We start from the raw sequence: 20249 nt of genomic DNA on the forward strand, positions 1-20249 counted from the left end.
GAACATCAATCAATGATTTTACCACAAAAAACATAACATCAATGGTGATTTAATCCAAAGAAAAGTTGTAAACACTTTAACATCTTGATTGAAGGGGAATCTCACTAATAATTGTGACTGAAACGATAATAAGTATTATTGTAAAATAGCCATCAAAGTTTCAACGATATGGGCGATCCAGACCCACCACTTTGTTGTCCCTTAATAGACGTCAACCAAGACCATAATTGGTTGAAAAATACAACAAACAAAACCACAACTTCCTTTATATATTTTTCTTCTTCTTTTGATTCCATTACAACTTCTAAATTTCAGATTAACAAAAAGTATTCTACAGAACAATAAGCTATTTCATGGATGAATTTAATGGTAACAAGTCAATCATGAGTTATAACTTGAGCCATTAACATTAAAAAAAAAAAAACCTTGAGCCATCTAAAATAATTCCCTAAAACATTTAAAAGATGGAGATGGGAAAACAAGAATTCTAAAGAAATTAAACATTGAAAAAATGGAACAGAAACAAATATTTCAAAGCAAGTCTTATTTCATTTCATTTTTGTTTGAACTTTGAAATGGAAATAGGATAGAAAAAAAAAACATGACAAGTTTAAAGTCATGTCTCAAATGTGTAAGTATTAACTTTATAAAAAAAAACGGAACCAATACAAAAAGCTATTTTAAGTTTTTAACAAAAACAACAACCAATATAAAAAGCTATGAATATCTTTGGTTAGTTTTTGAAATATTTTTTTATCTCAAGAATTTGGAAATTTTCGTTGACTGAGACATTATCAAATCTGAAAATAGATGTGAACACGACTTTTTTGGCCACCACCATCCTCCTAGTAATTAACTAATTATCACTCGATTAGTGAATGAATTACTCTAAAAAGATGTCGTACAATTAATTTATTATTACACCACGTGGATTTACTGCCGTGAGCATGACGTTACCGCATCTATCTCAAATTACTAAAATTCTCCTTTCCAGTGAACCCAACTCAAGGGCATTCTTGGTCATTTAAAGATATTATTATTATGAGTTTGTTCGAGTACAAAATAGAAAGGACACGACGACTTTGTATATTATTTGCTTCAAATCCTCTGTCCTTCACCTTCCTTGTCCCTTCTTCTCTCCTTCTATTATTTTCATAGATTTTCCTTTCATGTTGGAATACTTTTATTCTATTAGCGTTCATATTCAGCTAAGTAGACATTGCGCCGCCGTTAAGTCTAAAGGATAGAAGAGAAAGAAGAAGAAACTTGTTGTGTTGGCTTCTTCGAGGCTTGTTCTTGTCTTGATCATCTGTTTCGTTGTCCCACGAGAACGATAGCTTTGTCTTTCGTTGTTCATATTGGGTTATTTATTATTTGAAATGGGTAATTGTTTAGATTCATCAGCTAAAGTGGATAATAGCAACCATAGCCCACATGCTAATTCTGGTAACTATATATTTTCTCTCAAGTCTTTATTGCTTAATTTGGCTTCTATGTTATAGTTTCTTGGATACTTCTTCTTTAAGTTATTTTTTCACCTCTGGGTCATCAAAAGTAAAAACCTTTCGAATTGCTCTCTGTTTAGTACTTGTGTTTGATTCGATGCTTCTATCTGTATTGATGTTCTTAGCATCTTGAGTTGATTGAAAACACACCAAAACTAATGAGATTTCATATGTTTGGTCGATCTTTTTATAGCTTCTTCGGCCTCGAAAGTTTCGAGCAAGACAAGCCGTTCAACGGTTCCTTCAGGGTTAAGCACAACTTCTTACAGCACAGATAGTAGTTTAGGACCACTACCAACGCTTAGGACAGAAGGAGAGATACTTTCATCGCCAAACTTAAAAGCTTTCACTTTCAACGAACTCAAGAACGCAACTAAGAACTTTCGTCAAGATAATCTACTAGGCGAAGGAGGTTTCGGTTGTGTATTCAAAGGATGGATTGATCAAACATCTCTCACTGCCTCACGCCCTGGTTCTGGAATCGTTGTTGCTGTTAAGCAGCTTAAGCCTGAAGGGTTTCAAGGTCATAAAGAGTGGTTGGTAAGTGCGGTTTTTCGCCCTTTTTCGGTTCGATTGATGATTGTGTTTTGCATACATTTAGATATTGTTTTATTTTTTCAGACTGAAGTAAATTATCTTGGTCAACTTAGTCACCCAAATCTTGTATTACTAATTGGATACTGCGCGGAAGGCCAAGACCGGCTTCTTGTATATGAATTCATGCCAAAAGGAAGCTTGGAGAATCATCTTTTTAGACGTATGTTTTCTGCAATTCAGCAATCTTGAATTCAAGATGAAGCTTACGTGTTTCTTCGTTTTTCGGCTTTTTTATAATCATCGGGTCAATGTTTCTTGCAGGTGGTGCGCAACCACTTACATGGGCGATAAGGATGAAAGTGGCAGTAGGTGCAGCTAAAGGGCTAACTTTTCTTCATGAAGCAAAGGCACAAGTGATATACAGAGACTTTAAAGCTGCTAACATTCTACTTGACGCTGTAATAAACCCGAGCAGAAACTCTCTATAACCACATTTGGTATTCACTTCTGATTCTTAACTGTCTAAAATTGTGTCTAAATGCAGGAGTTCAATGCTAAGCTTTCGGATTTCGGATTGGCAAAAGCAGGTCCTACTGGTGATAATACACATGTGTCAACAAAGGTCATTGGTACTCATGGATATGCTGCACCTGAATATGTTGCCACAGGTTTGTTCTATAAACTTACATTCCCAATTATTTTACGCGGTATTAAACTAGACAAAGCAGCGAGTCCATCTAGGGTTTCAATAAGGTTTTATCAGTTTCTGTGTAAGAACATTTCACAAGCTTTTTCCAAGAATGTTTCAAAAGCTTTGACTTATTAATCTTGAAACGCTTTATCTTTCTCCAAGAACTCATCAGAAGCTTTGACATTAACCAAAAATCTTTGACCTTTAGATTGTTTTTGTTTCTTTGATACTTTCTGAAAGCTTATCTTCATCCACTACAGGTAGATTAACCGCAAAGAGTGATGTGTACAGCTTCGGGGTCGTACTACTAGAACTAATATCAGGACGGCGTGCCATGGACAAGTCAAATGGGGGAAACGAATATAGTCTTGTGGACTGGGCAACACCGTACCTTGGCGATAAGCGAAAGCTTTTTCGCATAATGGACACGAAACTAGGGGGTCAATATCCACAAAAGGGAGCTTTCACAGCTGCTAATCTTGCATTGCAATGCTTAAATCCTGATGCAAAACTCAGGCCGAAAATGTCAGAGGTTTTAGTCACATTAGAACAGCTAGAATCCGTTGCTAAACCTGGAACCAAACACACCCAAATGGAATCTCCAAGGTTTCATCATTCCTCTGTTATGCAGAAATCTCCGGTAAGATATAGTCATGATCGGCCTCTGCTGCACATAACTCCTGGTGCATCGCCTTTACCATCTTACAGTCAATCTCCTCGTGTAAGATGAAGCACATTTTAAGAAAATAGATCTTGCTTTATGCTTGTATATGTACTATATGTAAAATGCAGGATTTGAGATTCAGGTTTGTCTGTGTAATCGGAGAGGAGTGAATGCAAAGGTTTGTACAGAGATGAACTATTTACTTAAACCTTTTTGTGTCTTCAAACATATCAGAGTAAATTGAAGCAACATATGAAAAGGATGTAATAAACATGAGACTAAACACTCTCTAAACTCACCAAACAAAACCAAAACGCAGAGAAAACACACTAAGTAATTGAATTCGACCATGTAAGATGATAAGATGATACTCTATTGCCTGAGCCTTCACCGTTTCCAGTCGGTTCTGGTTGACTTGTCTGAAACAATCAAGAAAAAAATGGGTTAAAAGGTTATTGATCTGAGTAAAGCTTAAAACCTTTTAAAAGAATTCTGTAAATTTGAGTCTTGCTTACGACTTATGTCCTTGGAAGAAGTAAAAGATTTTTCGCCGTTCATAGATCCTTTGGCTGAGGCTAGGAGAAGTTTGTGAGCCCTTGGAGACATAGTAGTAGTACTCAGCTTACCGTTGGCTGGAGAAGGCAGCGAATGGCGCCGCAATTCCCCATTTATCTCAGTCTTCACTTGGGCCAACCTCGGAGAGGCTTCTCCTTTGACTCTGGCCTTTGCAGATGCAGTCGGGGCCATGTAGCTGGGGATTTTCCGTCCGCTATGTGTAAGCCCATCATCTTGATTTTCAATATTTCCAGGCAGCAATGATCGTCTTTCACTTGACTTTGTGTTATCAGAACCAACATTACCGTTGTCAGAGCTTACCTTCACATCTGAGCATTTAAGTTCTTCGCCTTTGTCACTGGTCTCTGCAGTTTTGGGTTCATCTTCCTCCGGTCTATCCAAAACTGGTGACTTCTCATCTTTTACAACATCAAATTCGATGGGAACTGCATCAGCGGTATCTTTCTCTTTTTCACCAAACTCAATATTGTCTTCTCCTTCAAGAACCTTTCCTTCAGACTCTATCTGCACAGTATCTGAAGTATCTTTTTCTTTTCCAGAAGACTCGATATTTTCTCCTTCAAGAACCTTCCCTTCAGGCTCTATCTGCACAGAATCTGCAGTATCTTCCTCCTTTTCAGCAAACTCAGTACTGTCTCCTCCTTCTAGAACATTCTCTGTCACTATCCCTTCAGGCTCTATCTGCACAGAATCTGCAGTATCTTTCTTCTTTTCAGCAAACTCAATACTGTCTCCTCCTTCAAGAACATTCTCTGATACTTTCCCTTCAGGCTCTATCTGCACAGAATCTGCAGTTTCTTTCTTCTTCTTCTCAGCAGATCTAAGGGTGGCTTTCTTTGACCCGTTCGAAAGAGAAGACCTTTTGAGACTAGGACTGGGCTTCTCATCTTTAATCTCCAAAGGAGACCCCTCCTTTGAGCCGCTTCTACTTTTTCTCGAATTGGGCTTTGCTTTGTCACTCTCATTTCTCAGGGGATCTTTACTAAGCGTGGAAGCTTTCCTCACATTTCGTTTAGGTTTACTACTTTCAGCTGTAAAACGGCTAGAGCCAGTTCCACTAGTTGTGCCGGATGGTTTCTTGATACCTCGCTTTGGCCTTGTCTTTTCTGCTTCAACAACCGCTTGATAGTTTCGCTTCTTTGACTGAGATTTTGGAATCTCAATCCTAGGTACTGGTGAACCAGAAGACCAAACTTGTAATTGTGTCCAGCGTTCAAGCCAAACCTTGGCTGAGTTAGGTTCCTCAGGACCATATTGGATCTTCAGAGGCAATGCAGTTGGTGAAGAAGCTAGAAGCTGAAAAGCCAGAGAAACGAATAAGTTACAAGCCAGAAAAGCCAACGTTGTGTTGCAAAATTCGTGAAATCCAGAACCATGAACCATGAAACATAAGTTAAAGATACCTTCTCAACGAGGACGAACTTTGTGGGAGTATCCATCCAACTACACGTGCTGCTCAATTGCAAAGCCTCTGAATCACTTGCTTCCTAATAGAAGAATGAAAATTGCAGCTTGATTAAAAACCTACAAAATCAGCCAACTATGTAATGAAGGCGTGATATAGAGTCTCTACCAAATGTGTTTTCTGAAATTGAATCCCATTGTCTGAAGATCTAGCTTTCTGGCCACGAACAAGAGCCTGAAACTTCACAATTCCCCATATACATGAATATGTAGCAATGGCTTGTCTTCTCACCAAGTGACCACGGATAACTGCCTGCAGCCTGATGATACCTTTAAGAGTTCGAAATGCTCTACGTGCCTTCAGTAGATGTGAAAAAAAAACATCATCATCACTATCAACTCCATTCACGTAGATTTGTCTATATTATGGCAAAGAATATGTACCTGATGAGCTCTGAAGGTAGCTTGAACCTTAATTGCAGCTTGTTCAAGTTCGAGTTCTCCCAAATCATTCCTTGACTCGAGAGTATCCTTCGGCTCATCGTCATTGACTGGAGAAACCACATCTTGAGCAGTAGAAGCTGGAACTGGCTGTGATGAAACGACTGGAGGATCAACAGTTAAGTTTGAAAAATCTTCTGTCACCGATACTACCAGCTCTTCTTTCTTAGCAGATTTCTTTGTAGATATATAAACAACATTGCAGTTAGAATAATCCTCACTTCTTTAAAGAAAAAAACTAGAAATCCCAAACTCTTACCAGTTTCTGGGTTCGGTTATCCGAATTCGACTTGGGGGACTTCTTCCCGAGAAGCAAAGTCTTGATCCATTTACCAGGAGTCTTTCCCATTCTAAAGAGAGCAAGATAGCGTCTGAAAACAGTGAGTTGCCAAACGTAGAAACCTGCAGAAGAACAAGCCAAGTCTGTGAATTTTCACAAGCAATCTATGAATTTGGCAAGCAAAGAAAGAAGCTAAATTTGTGAATTTTCACGTTTAACACAGCAAATTTACAGCAGCATAGCCAATGAACATGAAGAAGTTACAGCTGAAATCTATTTAACAGGAACACACAGTACTACCACAATCCATCAGCTAAAGCCAATGGCTCACTGATATAACAACATAAAGTAGCATGAATCAAAGATTAAAACAGATGCATTAAATGAAGTAAACAAAAGCAGAGATCTTAAAGATCCAGCAGATAAACAATATCCAAAAAACCTATAAATTGAGCCAAACCTATAAAAATCTAATCTTTCGAACAAATTCAGAGCTGAGGAAGACTAAAAAGAGAAAATCAACGATCAATGAGAAAGAGCGAAATAATCAGATCTGGGTAGAAATCAAAAGCAGACAATTTTAGCAAGAATGGTGTAAACGAAATTAACCTCAGAGAATTGAATTGATCAGTAGTGTAGTACCAAACTTACAATGGTTGTTCTTCGAATGTTGTCCTTTAACAAGAGCAATGACCTAAAAGGCTTAAAAAGCATAGTAGTAGCTCACAGTGAACAATAGTCTTCTTCCCAACGGTTCCACTGATAGCGAAAGAAGAAGATGACAGATATACACTCATTTAATTAATTAATTTAATTAGAAAACATTAATTAAGGAATAGACAAAAGAAATTTCGGTTCAAAGCGACGTCGTTTGGAATGATGTGTTGGCAAAGTCTTAAAACTAGGCCTTTCTGGGCCCAATTAAAGGAGTCAATGGGGTTTATTTACAGAAATACCCTCCTTTTTCTTGGATCATGATCATGACATTGATGACTTTTTTTCTCTAAAATATACTAATAATAATCAAGAATTATCGGTGTCATCATCCAAGTGGTTAGTTCGCTAAATCCAATTATCCAAACATCTAATCTATTATTTCTAATCAATTCTTTAAATCGTAACCACTCACCAGCTCATGATAGGAATGTATTGTATTCTAACTAGATATTTTCTTACGTTTGATAAAGGAATGTTGAGATATAACTACTCTGCCGTTCAAAAACTTAGCAAAAATACCATAAAATATAAATTTTTCTAAATGTACCATAATGGTTGACAACATTTTTTGTCTATCCAAATTTTTGTATGTCATTTCGAGATTTTATCCACTAAAAGTCTGTTGTTTCAAAGGTGGACAAGATTTTTTGTCCACCAAATATCTTTCTAATCTGTTGTTTCAAAGGTAAACAACATTTCTTGTCTACAAAAAATTTTCGGTTCAAAGTCTTGTCCACCATGATGGCACATTTGGAAAGAAAAATATTTTGTGGCAATTTCAATAAGTTTTACTACAGGATATGGCACATTAGACCAGAATTCCTAAAAGAAACATGATTTAATATCACTATAAATAAAGTTAAAATTTGATTTTATTAGAAATTGAGTACTGGCTTTAAGAAATATGTATCTGAAAATGTTTGATTTTTTTTTTGGATCACTCTAACTTAATTAGTTATTTCAAAACTATATTATATTCAACAATTACACTGTATTTTAGTAGTCAAATAAAATTTATTAAGTTAAAGTCTTTTTGGGTGATTTACTTTGAACATGCCTAAGTATGTGGACCTAGAGCCGGCTCAATTAATTCGGAGTCCATGTACAAATTTTAAAAATTGGCCATTTTCTTATATATAAAAAAATAATAGACCTTTTTCATGTTAAAAAAAATCTTAAAAATTGGCCTTTTCATACTAAAAAAAATATTGGACCTTTTTCATGCTAAAAATATCTTAAATTCTTAAAAATTACTTTTTTTTTTACTAAAAAAAAATTTTAGGACCTTAAATATACCCAAAAAAGTTTTGATCCGGTACATTTGCTCCTCTCGCTCACCCCAAACGCCGGCCATGTGTGGACCTAAAGATGCATATTTTGGGCCTAAAATTAGTCGGATACATATAGTTAACCTTTAACAAACCTACAAGCCCAAAAATAAAATTTAATAAGTTATTTGTTAGGAAAGAGATTTTTAATAATAAAACAGAAACAAAAAGATGAAAAAGAAATGCATGTTGTATAATATTAATTGATACTTTGGCAGTGTCGCTTATTACAAGGCAGTTGCATGTGATGTGCTTGCTAACTCGCATTTGATCTTCCCTTTCCTTATTGTTTTTAGAAAATACTACTAGTAAATTTTCAATCACGATGATTACTTGGAAACTGTGACAAAATATTGGTTTTGCAGTCTCATCATTAGCTTTGTTAGTCTTGAGTGCTTCTCTGATAAACCCTTGAATTTTGAACTTCAAACTTTGTCTCTTGTTTTGGGATGAAAATTTGCTGCTTGGTTGGTGTTGGTGATGGTTTCTATAATTCCTCTTATACAACCAAACTTTTTTGGTTTTTGTTAAAAATTGTATATTATTGTATTATAACCAAATTTCTTTTTATTAGGATCGCAAGTCAGGCCACTTAAAATTTAAAAAGAAGTAAAAGACAATGAGAGATGTAAAAAGAATAAAAGAACAAACGAGAAAGTAATGGACAGTTCATCTCAGCAAAAGAAAAACAGCGGAACATTTGTTAGAATCTCAACACTTTCTAAACACACGAAAACAAAATGACATTCATTTCTCACCGACAAATAACTAAACATCTATAATCAATAATAGCGATGAAATGACTAGAAAATATCATGGCCAAATTAATTGGTAGTATTAGTATTAGTTTGATATTGATTGATGACCACAAAAAGAAAAGATTTGTTGAGTTTTATAGTATTTGTTGCTTTATTACGGTATATAGTAGAGATGAGTTTTTGGTGTCCTTATGGTTTCAATTAAACAATAAGTGGTTAAAGTGAAATTGGACAAAAAGATTTGGTTAGGACATGTAATTCTTTATTTTGTAGTTTGAATCCAGCGAACGGCGTTAGATTTTCCTTGCGACGGTGGCTTTGGATGATCCTCAACGGCACGATCTGATCAATAACACGTTGACGAAATTTTACCACGTGACGTCTTCGACCCGCGTGTGAGGATTTAGTGGTCAACTGTAAAAAACTCGTTCACTGGTTGACTTTTACTACAGACTCAGACTGTCTGGTCGCTATATAAGAATATGTTTTTGAGTATTTTTTACAAGTATTAAAATAAAATTACTTAAAAGTGTTAAATGCAAACATTTATTTGTAAGAGCATGATTATTGGTAGTATCTTAGAAATAAATCTTAGGAATATTTAAGTAATATATTTGTAAAAATGATAGGTAAGAGATAGTATTTTTGGTTAAGATTTTTGTGTGATTAATGGTAGGTTTTTAACATGTGGTTCTTATAAAAAAAAATATTAATATAAAAATAAAATTTATAATTATAGAAAATTTAATAATTGTTGCAAATTAAAAAAATTAAAACATACATGAGATACAATTTATAACATAAATAACATAAAGCACAAAAAAAAAATTCTTCTTTTGTTTGATTTTTTAACCAATCACAATGTGACACCTTGCAACATTTTAAGTTAAGAAAAACATCTTAACTTAGATATAAATCTTAACTTTAAGATGTTGGTTTGATTATTTTTAATCAACTTTAATCCTAAGATTTGTCTAAGATACTCAACATTTCAACCAATATTCATGCTCTAAAGATGAGTTTATCATTTATATTTTCTATAAAGATGGTAAAGATGAAAGAATTTACATTGGGGAAGAGATCAACGGATTTCGAGAGAAGTACAACTACAAAACATTTATTCGTCAAAACATGTATATGTATATATGTGCATCAAGTATGCATCTATTATGTATCCAATAAATGCATGTTAGGAGTAATAAAGAAAGGTCTGACCATTACAGAGAAATTAGTTAATAACAAGTTGAAGGAAATAAATAACTCTAATTGTGGAAATTTTGGATCAAAAGTTGATAAATAGTCAGATATTTCATGTGGAGTTTACGTATTTTAAGGATCTAATCTCATTTTTTTTTTTTTAAATCATTCACTTTCTTCGAAGCAGTAAAACAGTCTGTCATTGTGAAACTTATGAACAATCAACAAAAGATAAAACTTTAAAAAATCAAACAAAATATGTATTTATTGTCTTTCTTCTCTCCATTTTAAAAAAACTCTGTTTCTTCTTTCTTGCTCTGTCCCAAAAACATTGTTTTATTTCTCTCTCTCTCCCAATTTCCCGAGAAAATCTGCTTCTGATCTAAAAAAATCTCAAGAATTTATGTACAGAACACCATTTTTAAAAAACTACTAAATCAAATAACACTAATCTCAGATATAATAACAGATTACCTTCTGTTTCCTTTATCCACAAAAATCTAAATCTTTCTTTCTCTGTAATTTTTCCTGAGAGAATGCAGAGTTCCTCTAAAAGCCAGGCCTTTTTTCTTACTGTTCTTCTCCTTCTTCTTCTTCTTCTTCTTCTGCCACTACTCTCAGAATCACAGCTTATATCAAGTGAATCAAGAACTCTACTAGAAATCCAAAAGCATTTACAATATCCACCAATTCTTCGATCATGGAGCAACCGGACCAATTTCTGCTACCTCCCTTCTTCTCCTTCTTTCAAAATCCTCTGTTTCAATGGTCATGTAACCGAATTAACCGTCACTGGGAACAGAACCGTGAAGCTCCCTGGAAGATATTCCAGCGACTCACTCTTCACTGTTCTTACAAAACTCTCAAACTTAAAGACATTGTCTCTGGTCTCTCTCGGCATCTCTGGTCCTCTCCCTACAAAGATCATCAGGTTATCTTCATCTCTCCAGTCTCTGAATCTCAGTTCTAATTTCATATCGGGGAAAATTCCTAAAGAGATCTCGTCGTTGAAGAACTTGAGAAGTCTTGTTCTTGCAAACAATCTGTTCAATGGAAGTGTTCCTGATCTCAGAGGATTGTCGAATCTCCAAGAGCTGAATTTAGGCGGTAATAAACTCGGTCCTGAAGTTCTTCCTTCACTTGCAAGTAACTTGATCACCGTTTCATTGAAGAACAACTCTTTTGGATCCAAGATTCCAGAACAGATCAAGAAGCTGAGTAAGCTTCAAAACTTGGATCTTTCCTCCAACAAGTTCACTGGGTCAATCCCAAGATTCCTGTTTTCGCTTCCTTCGCTTCAGAATCTAAGTTTGGCACAAAACTTGCTGAGTGGATCACTTCCAAATTCATCGTTGTGCAGCTCCAAGCTTAGAATTTTAGATGTTTCTCGGAATCTTCTGACTGGGAAGCTTCCATCTTGCTTCTTTTCCAAGAAACAGACAGTGCTCTTCACATTCAATTGCTTGTCTATAAAAGGTTCTCCTTCTGCTAAGTATCAACGTCCAGTTACCTTCTGTGAAAACGAGGCAAAGCAAGCAGTAGCTGCTGTGAAGTCTGACACTAAAGATCAAGAAAGGAAAAAAGAAGATACAGGAATCGAACTCGGATTGGTGATTGGTATTATCATCGGTGTGGTCCTCGTTTCAGCGGTTTTGGCTGGCTTGATTCTGTTTAGGATGAGAAAATCAAAATCAAAGGAAGAGCTTTTTGAAGCAAACAACGTCGATAAGGAGGTTCGCAGCAACACCACCAGGTCCACTACATCAAAGACAGTACCAGATCCAAGTAATAAAGGCTATTACTTTGCAATCTTGAATCAAGTTTTCACACCCATTAACCTAACTAGCTTGAGTATTTCAAATGCAGGACGCGTACCGCAAACCATGAGATCCGCGGTGATTGGACTATCACCCTACCGAGTTTTCTCTTTGGAGGAACTGGAAGAAGCCACAAACAACTTTGATGCAGCGAATCTCTGTGGAGAACAGGTAAATGAAAATGTAAATAAAACATGATTTAAACTTGATCTGAGTCTCTAATTAATCGATATATCTAATTTCAAAACAGTTGTATAAAGGTTGTCTTAGAGAAGGCATAGCAGTGACAGTGAGGTGTATTAAGCTGAAACAGAAGAATTCAACACAGAATTTGGCTCAACAAATGGAAGTTTTATCAAAGCTAAGGCATATGCATTTGGTCAGTGTTCTTGGACACTGCATTGGTACTTATCAAGATCATCATCCATATGCCGGGAGCACCATATTCATAGTCCAAGAATACATCTCTAACGGGTCTTTGAGGGATTACCTCATCGGTAATATCTGAAAAGGATTTTCAATTTGAAGGGTTAAATTTTTCTTTTTTGTTGGGAAACTAATTGTTTGGAAATGTTTTTGGCAGACTGGAGAAAGAAAGAGGTGTTAAAATGGCCTCAGAGAATGTCGATAGCGATTGGAGTTGCTCGAGGAATTCAGTTCTTGCACACAGGAGTGGCACCAGGAATCTTTGGGAATAATTTGGAGATAGAGAATGTTTTACTTGATGAAACACTCACTGTAAAACTCAGTGGTTATACTATTCCTTTACCATCCAAGGTATCTAAACCAGTGTTCTAAAAAGCGGTCTAGGCGGTCGCCTAGGCCCCGACTAGGCGCTAGGCTCTTATGCGACGCCTAGATAACCGCATTGACCGCTTAAAATTACATATAACTTGTTTAATGTATTTTTTCAATTTGAATTAGAGTTTTATTTTTATATATAGTTATAAATATTCATATATTGTTTAATATAAATATAAATAAATGTTTTATTTAGTTTTTGTTTATAATTTCATAATTTTTAGTTTTATATAAATATTTTATATAACTTTTATATATAATATCATATTTATAATATTTTATGTTATAAACGTCTAAACCGCCTAAAAAATCGCCTAGGCCCCGATTAGGCATTCTAGGCGCTAGGCACTGGGTCACCGCCCGCTTAGCGCCTAGCGCTTTCTTCAACACTGATCTAAACAAACAAGATATAACCAAGACATAGCTTCTAATTATTAATTTAACCTCTTATGAATAATATAATCTTCTGGGGGGGATTTCAGATTGGAGCGGAGAGCCCTAGTAATGATGATGGAGAGAAGGAAGATGTGTACCAGTTTGGAGTGATACTACTTCAGATCATCACAGGCAAAGTATTGGCGGCTGCATCTTCAGAGTTGGGGAGCTTGAAGCTTCAGCTGGAGAACAGTTTGAGAGACGAACCATCGGTGTTGCGTAGCTTGGCAGATCCGTGTGTGAGAGGAACATATGCATATGAGTCATTGAGAACCACAGTAGAGTTTGCCATTAACTGTCTTTGTGAAGATCAGAGGAATCGGCCATCGATAGAGGATGTTGTATGGAATCTGCAGTACACAATTCAAGTGCAGCAGGGATGGACAAGCAGTGGGAACCTTGGGATTGGTGGTTCAGAAATGTAAAACAGGAATATAAAATCATCATCCTTGAAGGAAATAGAGAAACTAATGTCAAATTCAAAACCCATATGAATACATTAAGTTGGACCTACTAATACTTGTGGTACTTTCGAGTCTCATGCGAAGCTTCAGAATTTGGTGTAGATCACAAAGAAAGCAATGAAAGGGTAAGGAGAAGGCCACAAATCCTTAAAAATAGAATACCACAACATTTTGGAATTGGTTACAAAGGTTTTTTCGGTACCTAGCAAGAAAATCGTAATACATATATACACAAAAGTGAATAATTCAGTTGGTTTGGTACAAAGTTGTTTTTTAAAGGATGTTGAGTTACATAGAACCAACCATCAAAGCATTGAATCACTTAAATAGTTTCGGAAACACAAGACATGAATGAAAAGAGAAGAAAGCTGTTTTGCTGAATCGTGATTGTGAGAAAGGAGACATAGCTACATCGCTTACATCAAACTACTACTAGTCAGCAGTCCAGCTTTGCTCAACAACATCACGCACTCTTCTGTTGTACTCACGCTTGCTTTCGCTGTACATCCGAGCAGCTTCCGAGTTTGCAGGAGAATTCGGATTAGGGTCACAGAGCAAGGACTGCAATAACAAAGGGCAAAACGGATTAGAGAAGAAGAAAGTAATTTGAGCTTTTAAGGGCATCGACATTTTAAATTTACCTGGATGGAGGTAAGTATAGCAGCAACATCATATATTGGACTCCACTGGTTTTGTAGAATGTCCAAGCAGATACTCCCATCTGCATAAACTACACATAGAATAGAGCAGAAGAAGGTTAATTGGAGAGCCAAAAGCTGAACATGAACCAAGTGAAGAGAAAAAGCCAATGTTGTATCTCTATAACTTACTATTTGGATGAAACATCCGTGACACAAACCGAACTGTTGGTGGTTTATTAGGATAATCTTCAGAGAACTGCAGTGAGAGTTTGAAAGTACCTGACAGTATCAAGAAAGAGACATAAGAACACCACTACAACGATCCCAAAAATTTAAAGATACATGCTTCTTTCCATATTGCAGTAACATAACATAACCTTACCTCCATCCCATGGAGTGTCATCAGGCCTGCCAATTTATAAACAAAAAGGTCTAAGTAAGTACAGAAATGACAATGAATCAGAAATATTTAGTCAATATCTAAGGTCCTTTGTTCCATTACCCAAATATGACAGCATTCCAGAGCATAATATTGTTGTCCTGTGGAGCACCACTAATACCCGCAGGTGGGTCTTGCTGCAACCTCTTGAAATCCCTCATCAACCTCTTCCTTGCTGGCGTCGACATCCTCCTTTCTTTCTATTAAACAAAACCCAAAATTTTCATCATTTTGAGGTCTCAAAACCTCTGTAAAATTGCTAACTTGGTACTATATTCGAATCTTCCCAAGAAGACTACGACCTATAACAGCTAACTAGCGGTTAAAAGCAAACATCAAAAGAAACTTCTTTCCAAAACTAAGACTCAAACCTAGAAACAGCTCAAGATCGCATCAATTCACCAGAAAATTGATAAGAAACAGCTCAATTGAAAGTAAAATCAACGGATCCAGCAAACAACCATCGAAGAAAAAAGAAGATCAGATGAAAAAAGGTACCGTGGAAACAGATCTCGTTGTTGAGGTAAAAAGATCACGGCGAGAAGAGGTCGTCAAACAAACATCTGTGCTCGCGGCGTTGACCGCCGGTGATTAGAGAAGAACCCGATCGATTCAGGTCGGCGATTCTCGATTTATTTCACCGTGCGATGAGAGAAATGGGAAAAAAAAATTCAATGATTTGGGAAGAACGTATAAGTGATGAATGATGATGTTCTAGAAACTTGGCTCTTCTGACAATTCTGTAAAGTTGGATTTGCTTTGCCCTTTGGACGAGCGAGCGAGTGGGTTGCTCCCAACCGGAATTAAACCGTTTAGGGCGAACTGTACCCATTAACCGGACTTAATTTGGGCTTAGACCGGGAGATTAGAGTTAGATGAGAGAGAGAGCCTGAGTAGATCATTGTACCACTAATAAACCATTGTCCCCATTAACCGGACTTAATTTGGACTTAGAACGGGATATTAGAGTTAGATGAGAGATAGCATGAGAGGCACTAATAAACCATTGTACCACTTATAAACCACAGCACCACTAACCGGACAAAATTTTTGACCCAAACCACATGAGTAGAGTGATGTTGTTAATAAAGAGAAAGGCTTTTGTGTGGTCTGTCTTGTTAGCCCAATCTCTCTAGACAAACCAATTCACCTTCAAGCCTCATCTCAAAGCCTACGCATTTGGTTCATACTAGCTGGTACTCACAATTTCAAATTGGGATTTACTCTTCAATCAAAAACAAATAAGATCAGACAAAGCAATAGACTGATGTTTTGAGATACAACCGCTTAACACAAAATAATCTGGCTTTCCACTTCCACATTTGGTCAAAAGGAAGAAAAAGTAACACTACTTTTAGTCTCTTCTGCTACCTACGAACGTATATCAATATTCAAGAAACCTATCAGCAAAACAAAAAGGGTAGGACTAGGATGATCTCTGATATATGTTCCTATTATGGCCCTAAGATTCATCATCTATTCCATTCATAGTCTCCTCCATAGTTAGGAGGAGCGTTGTTCGCACGGTTTGTGTCTTCTGGTTTAATGGAGTTTGCAAATGCATGCCACCCTATAAGGTAAGGCAAGACAAACTTGCGATAAAGGAAAAAAAGGAGTTTAGTAGTGTTTCTTCATAAGTTCATGAAGGTAATGTAAAAATCAGAGATATTATGATCTTACATTGAAGGCAGAGATAAGAACAGCAAACTCTGCTCGAGTAATTGGTATGTAAATGCTCTCATCCACATTCACAAGCTTGTTTTGAACACCTAATATGTAGACAAATATCGAAAACCATTAGAGACTATGTTTAAACCTTTTTAACAAGAATCAAGAAGAAGATTATATTTACTTACTTAGGTTGAAGAAGTGACCAGAACCATCTGGGAGAGGCTCAACTTTCAACACTTTCCTCACTTTTCCCTCATCACTACATACAACAAACAAACCGATCAGGAGCAAGAAAATAACAACACAACCATTATTATAAGAGTAATGATGGTTTTTACCTTTTCCCCTTGAATGGATCATGGAAGAATTCACAAGATTCCCTCGGGCCTAGGCTAACTAGAGTTCCGATTTCCGTAACAGACAACGAGAACACCTGCAGTTTCGACATGAAGCTTAACCAAATTCATAATAGAAAAAAAGACTGCCTTTTAACACCAAATCCAGTGAGATGGTCTTAACAAAGTTTAAAGAATTCAGCTCAATGGATCATCTGAAGTTAAGAGATAAAACCAAACCTGTTTCTTGCTCCAATCATATTGTCGTACACCAGCAGAAGGAGCAAACTGGAGCAATAGGAAACCATCTTTGGACAACTTAAAAGCTCCAGACTGCACAAAAAAAGAGTGAAATCAAATGAGAAACTTAAACCATGATTATACAATTTGATCTTTGTGAGAGAGACATACGTCTAAAGCCACGAACTCTGGTGCTCTTGGCTCCATTGTTAGCGCAGCTTTCCCTTTGTATATCGAATGACCCACGTAAAATCTAGCAGGCAATCCTTCAGCTATCGAATCGAAACAAGGAACACAAGTAAACATCACCTACGAGCTCCATCTCTAGATATAAAAAAGAGTTCTCTTTTTCGATTTCAAGCTTCCAGGTTACAAATTTCTCGTAACTAAGAGTACCCTTTTGGTTTTTAAAGCTTCCAATTTCCAAATTAAGAAAGCTAAAACCCTAAAGTAACCAAGTGAGATGGCTTACCATTTTGAGAAGAAGAAGAAGAAGAGTCACCGAATCTCTGCTTCTCGAAGTAATCCGTCTGGCGGGACTTAACCGAGAAGAGCTTCACCGTCTTCGTCGTCGGTTTCAAGGCGAATCCATGCCGTTTCACTGCAAAACCGCCGGCGACGAGTACTGAAGACGAAGAGAGAAAGCGAGAATTGGAGTTGACCGCAATTGGAGGAGAAGATAAGAGTTGCGACATTGCTTTGGTGTTTGTTCCCTCTCTCTCTCAGTGTAGAGTCTTCTCTTCTCTGCGAATTACGAAGGAGGAGTAAAAAGGTGCTTCCTTCTCTTCTCAGTTCTCAGTGATAACTTTTCGTTAATTCGTTTTCTACAGCTTCAGTTCTTAAAACATTACAAATAGCCCCAAAAGTTACAAATGTCATTATTTTACACGTTTGGATTTTGATTTCGTTTGAACAAAAATTGTGTTCTACAAAATTAAGAGTTACAAAACTTTATCGAATTGTTTCCTTATTAATATGATTATATTTGATGTAAATCCTGTATATCTTTGCTTCTTCCATCAATTATTGTTTGTTAAAGTTTGCAACTCTTCAAGATATGGTTATGGTCCAGACAGCTAAAATACATGAGACAAGACACGATAGAGAGCTAACGAAAGTATTAGGAGGAGATTGTATATTTAGTATATAGATATCTAAGGTATTTTGCTTTTCTCATTTTTCCGTAGAAAAAGGAACCTGGATCCTATTAAGAATAATAAATCCGAAACTGCGCATTATATATGCAGTCTTAGTTACAAAACACCATTCATAGAAAAACATTCTCTTTAGTTTTCTCTCCTCTCTCTCCATATTGTTTTTCTTGAACAACAAGCAAAAACAGGGCAAAAGCTTTGTCTGTTTGTTGGAAGGGGAAAAAATGGTAATGTAATCAGCAAGCTTTACCCTGTTTGCAGCCAAGTGCTCCTGCATCCATGGTAAGTTTCCGGACCATCGTTCCCGGTTTAGGTCGAATTGCAAACTTGTTCGGGAGCGGGTTTTTCGGTTTAGAGCTCCACGCATTTGCTTTCCCGGATTGCACAAAATAAGCTCCGTTGAGGAAGTAATCTCCTTCTGATTGCCAATTCCAAGATTTCCATTCAGTGTATGGTGTGTACTCTCTCTTTGTAATCTGTTTGGCTTGTTCGTTAGGAGGAGCAATGAAACGATTGCCTTGACTAATAATTGTAGGGTTCATGTTTCCACCAATTGCATACATTTCCCAATGTGTGTAGTCATTGTTCACCACATGGATTGTTCCATATCTGCAACGAGGCATTCTCTGTTCCAATCTCTTACCGAAGTGGTTAAACGCAACCGTTATCTGCATTTTCTTGTCTATCACGTGTTCATCCCTCGCCCCAAACAACATCACCTGTTCTCTCATAAAGTTCAAAACAAAGGTTTAAAGATGTATTAAATCGTTTATGTAGCCTGGATTCAAGAAAATTGTACATTTTGCTACTTCACATGAGGCAGAAACAGAGTTTTTTTTTTTTTACCTCTTGGTGGTCGGTGAAATGACTATTGGAAATAGTTACAGCAGTGGAGCCGTCAATAGCATCGATCATACCATCTGCACATCTTGTCATTGAGACATGATCGATCCAAATATTGGTTGCTCCAAACAAGCTGATTCCATCACCATCGCTTTTTGTCCTAAGCCCTATGTGATCCTCAGAGTCTCTGATCAACCCACCGTTCCCAGGAACAATGTGCTTGACATAAATATTGTGTATGATCACATTATTTACATATTGCAACGTTAATCCAGCACCTTCCATGATGTAAACCCTAGCTCCTCTTCCATCGATTGTTTTGTCGCTAGTTATCATCAGTTCTTGTTGCAGTTTTATGATCATGCTTCTTGCGAATATGATCCAAAGCGGTCCGTTTCGAGTCACTGCATGCCTTAGCGTTCCTGGTTTAGGGTTGATAAGATCATCGTCAGACGCGTCCTTGACGACGTATATCGGTCCGTCTTTTCCTCCAGTGGTTCTCCGGCCGAATCCGAGCACACAATCCGCTAGTTTCTTCCGGTTTTTCGCCCAGTTACGATCGCATCGCCAGCATTTGTCTATCGGGTTATAAGCCAGGCATTTTCCGCTGTGTTTTTTTGTTTTACGACCACTTCTCACCTGAGTAAGCTCTCTCCTTGTATCGTTGTTTGATTCCGATACATCCACTGCTCTGTTCAAAAGAACCAGATTGTTTAATTAGAATACTTGTTTAAGAAGTTCGGTTAAAATTTGACCTAACAAAGACAAAAACTCACATATTGACATGGTAATTAAAATGGTTGGTGACGTTAATTGGATTAGGATCGTAAGATCCCATGGTCTGTTTCAATGCATCGCTTTGACGCTGCGTCCAGTAGCTATCAAAGACAGCAACATTGGCTCGAACCTGTGGGGCCACTATAGCTAAGAACGACGAGAAGAAAACAAAAACGTAGCCGCCAAGATTCAAAAACACAGCTGCCATTTCAATTATTTTGCAAATGCGGGGAAAAGCCGATGAACTTTATTTTTCCCGGCAAAACCACAAGCGGAGGTTGTGGTTTCAGATAGGCCTGCCGGGATTAAAAGATTAAAGATTAGATGAATCACCGATTGCTTTAATAACAAGGAACTGGAGAGAGAGAATGGGATGAGAGGAGCCAATGGAGGATTAAGAATTAACAGAGATTAGACAACCATTGATTTAAATCTGTATGGTCATTTCTCCTAAACCCCAATTATAGATTTTGG

At 36.9% G+C, this 20249-nt stretch overlaps 6 protein-coding genes across 9 annotated transcripts; 2 read left to right on the forward strand and 4 right to left on the reverse strand.

The window, feature by feature from the left end:
• The first annotated feature begins 805 nt into the window (after positions 1–805).
• LOC9328864 (probable serine/threonine-protein kinase PBL2) lies at positions 806–3650 on the forward strand. The gene is made up of 6 exons (XM_021014733.1): positions 806–1446; positions 1699–2045; positions 2127–2262; positions 2364–2500; positions 2587–2710; positions 2994–3650. Exons 1-6 carry the CDS (start codon positions 1380–1382, stop codon positions 3461–3463), a joined length of 1281 nt encoding a protein of 426 aa, XP_020870392.1. The 5' UTR covers positions 806–1379; the 3' UTR covers positions 3464–3650.
• LOC9326115 (protein IQ-DOMAIN 31) lies at positions 3577–7009 on the reverse strand. 3 transcript variants are annotated; one of them, XM_002892756.2, is made up of 7 exons: positions 6810–7009; positions 6138–6280; positions 5822–6055; positions 5547–5735; positions 5377–5460; positions 3913–5269; positions 3577–3816 (listed from the first exon to the last, which is right to left on the reverse strand). In XM_002892756.2, the coding sequence occupies exons 2-7, from the start codon at positions 6225–6227 to the stop codon at positions 3785–3787; spliced, it is 1986 nt and encodes a 661-aa protein (XP_002892802.1). In that variant the 5' UTR covers positions 6228–6280; positions 6810–7009; the 3' UTR covers positions 3577–3784. The 3 variants fall into 3 exon arrangements, with proteins under 3 accessions (XP_002892802.1, XP_020870390.1, XP_020870389.1); XM_021014731.1 differs by having other exon boundaries at positions 6801–6933; XM_021014730.1 differs by having other exon boundaries at positions 6768–6933.
• A 3430-nt stretch (positions 7010–10439) lies between these two features.
• On the forward strand, positions 10440–13728 carry LOC9328865 (probable LRR receptor-like serine/threonine-protein kinase At1g14390). Its single transcript, XM_021013267.1, has 5 exons — positions 10440–11943; positions 12025–12146; positions 12226–12472; positions 12559–12752; positions 13259–13728. Exons 1-5 carry the CDS (start codon positions 10695–10697, stop codon positions 13634–13636), a joined length of 2190 nt encoding a protein of 729 aa, XP_020868926.1. The 5' UTR covers positions 10440–10694; the 3' UTR covers positions 13637–13728.
• Positions 13729–13856: 128 nt separating this feature from the next.
• LOC9326116 (ubiquitin-conjugating enzyme E2 1) lies at positions 13857–15589 on the reverse strand. Its single transcript, XM_021013268.1, has 6 exons — positions 15254–15589; positions 14819–14955; positions 14699–14724; positions 14506–14595; positions 14317–14405; positions 13857–14236 (listed from the first exon to the last, which is right to left on the reverse strand). Exons 2-6 carry the CDS (start codon positions 14941–14943, stop codon positions 14108–14110), a joined length of 459 nt encoding a protein of 152 aa, XP_020868927.1. The 5' UTR covers positions 14944–14955; positions 15254–15589; the 3' UTR covers positions 13857–14107.
• A 372-nt stretch (positions 15590–15961) lies between these two features.
• On the reverse strand, positions 15962–17790 carry LOC9328866 (single-stranded DNA-binding protein WHY1, chloroplastic). The gene is made up of 7 exons (XM_021013506.1): positions 17474–17790; positions 17173–17273; positions 17002–17094; positions 16765–16859; positions 16612–16685; positions 16436–16524; positions 15962–16347 (listed from the first exon to the last, which is right to left on the reverse strand). Exons 1-7 carry the CDS (start codon positions 17694–17696, stop codon positions 16228–16230), a joined length of 795 nt encoding a protein of 264 aa, XP_020869165.1. The 5' UTR covers positions 17697–17790; the 3' UTR covers positions 15962–16227.
• Positions 17791–18114: 324 nt separating this feature from the next.
• On the reverse strand, positions 18115–20231 carry LOC9328867 (probable pectate lyase 3). 2 transcript variants are annotated; one of them, XM_002892759.2, is made up of 3 exons: positions 19775–20231; positions 19002–19689; positions 18115–18874 (listed from the first exon to the last, which is right to left on the reverse strand). In XM_002892759.2, the coding sequence occupies exons 1-3, from the start codon at positions 19981–19983 to the stop codon at positions 18392–18394; spliced, it is 1380 nt and encodes a 459-aa protein (XP_002892805.1). In that variant the 5' UTR covers positions 19984–20231; the 3' UTR covers positions 18115–18391. The 2 variants fall into 2 exon arrangements, with proteins under 2 accessions (XP_002892805.1, XP_020869164.1); XM_021013505.1 differs by having other exon boundaries at positions 18151–18874; positions 19002–19684; positions 19775–19866.
• Between the last annotated feature and the right edge of the window lie 18 nt (positions 20232–20249).

This window comes from Arabidopsis lyrata, assembly GCF_000004255.2.
Source record: "Arabidopsis lyrata subsp. lyrata unplaced genomic scaffold ARALYscaffold_1, whole genome shotgun sequence".
In the NCBI taxonomy this organism is placed as follows: Eukaryota; Viridiplantae; Streptophyta; class Magnoliopsida; order Brassicales; family Brassicaceae; genus Arabidopsis; species Arabidopsis lyrata.

Coding starts and splice junctions, on each gene's coding strand:
- LOC9328864 (XM_021014733.1), top strand. CDS start 1,380: ATGGGTAATTGTTTAGATTCATCAGCTAAAGTGGATAATAGCAACCAT. Junction 2,046..2,126: donor AAGGTCATAAAGAGTGGTTG/GTAAGTGCGGTT, acceptor TTATTTTTTCAG/ACTGAAGTAAATTATCTTGG. Junction 2,501..2,586: donor CTAACATTCTACTTGACGCT/GTAATAAACCCG, acceptor GTCTAAATGCAG/GAGTTCAATGCTAAGCTTTC.
- LOC9328867 (XM_002892759.2), bottom strand. CDS start 19,983: ATGGCAGCTGTGTTTTTGAATCTTGGCGGCTACGTTTTTGTTTTCTTC. Junction 19,690..19,774: donor TTTAATTACCATGTCAATAT/GTGAGTTTTTGT, acceptor TCTTTTGAACAG/AGCAGTGGATGTATCGGAAT. Junction 18,875..19,001: donor ATTTCACCGACCACCAAGAG/GTAAAAAAAAAA, acceptor ATGAGAGAACAG/GTGATGTTGTTTGGGGCGAG.
- LOC9326115 (XM_002892756.2), bottom strand. CDS start 6,227: ATGGGAAAGACTCCTGGTAAATGGATCAAGACTTTGCTTCTCGGGAAG. Junction 5,461..5,546: donor AATTTCAGAAAACACATTTG/GTAGAGACTCTA, acceptor TTCTTCTATTAG/GAAGCAAGTGATTCAGAGGC. Junction 3,817..3,912: donor TTCTTCCAAGGACATAAGTC/GTAAGCAAGACT, acceptor TGATTGTTTCAG/ACAAGTCAACCAGAACCGAC.
- LOC9328865 (XM_021013267.1), top strand. CDS start 10,695: ATGCAGAGTTCCTCTAAAAGCCAGGCCTTTTTTCTTACTGTTCTTCTC. Junction 12,473..12,558: donor TTTGAGGGATTACCTCATCG/GTAATATCTGAA, acceptor TGTTTTTGGCAG/ACTGGAGAAAGAAAGAGGTG. Junction 12,753..13,258: donor CTATTCCTTTACCATCCAAG/GTATCTAAACCA, acceptor GGGGGATTTCAG/ATTGGAGCGGAGAGCCCTAG.
- LOC9326116 (XM_021013268.1), bottom strand. CDS start 14,943: ATGTCGACGCCAGCAAGGAAGAGGTTGATGAGGGATTTCAAGAGGTTG. Junction 14,596..14,698: donor TGACACTCCATGGGATGGAG/GTAAGGTTATGT, acceptor TGATACTGTCAG/GTACTTTCAAACTCTCACTG. Junction 14,237..14,316: donor CTATACTTACCTCCATCCAG/GTAAATTTAAAA, acceptor TTGTTATTGCAG/TCCTTGCTCTGTGACCCTAA.
- LOC9328866 (XM_021013506.1), bottom strand. CDS start 17,696: ATGTCGCAACTCTTATCTTCTCCTCCAATTGCGGTCAACTCCAATTCT. Junction 16,686..16,764: donor GATCCATTCAAGGGGAAAAG/GTAAAAACCATC, acceptor TGTTGTATGTAG/TGATGAGGGAAAAGTGAGGA. Junction 16,525..16,611: donor TGGTCACTTCTTCAACCTAA/GTAAGTAAATAT, acceptor TCTACATATTAG/GTGTTCAAAACAAGCTTGTG.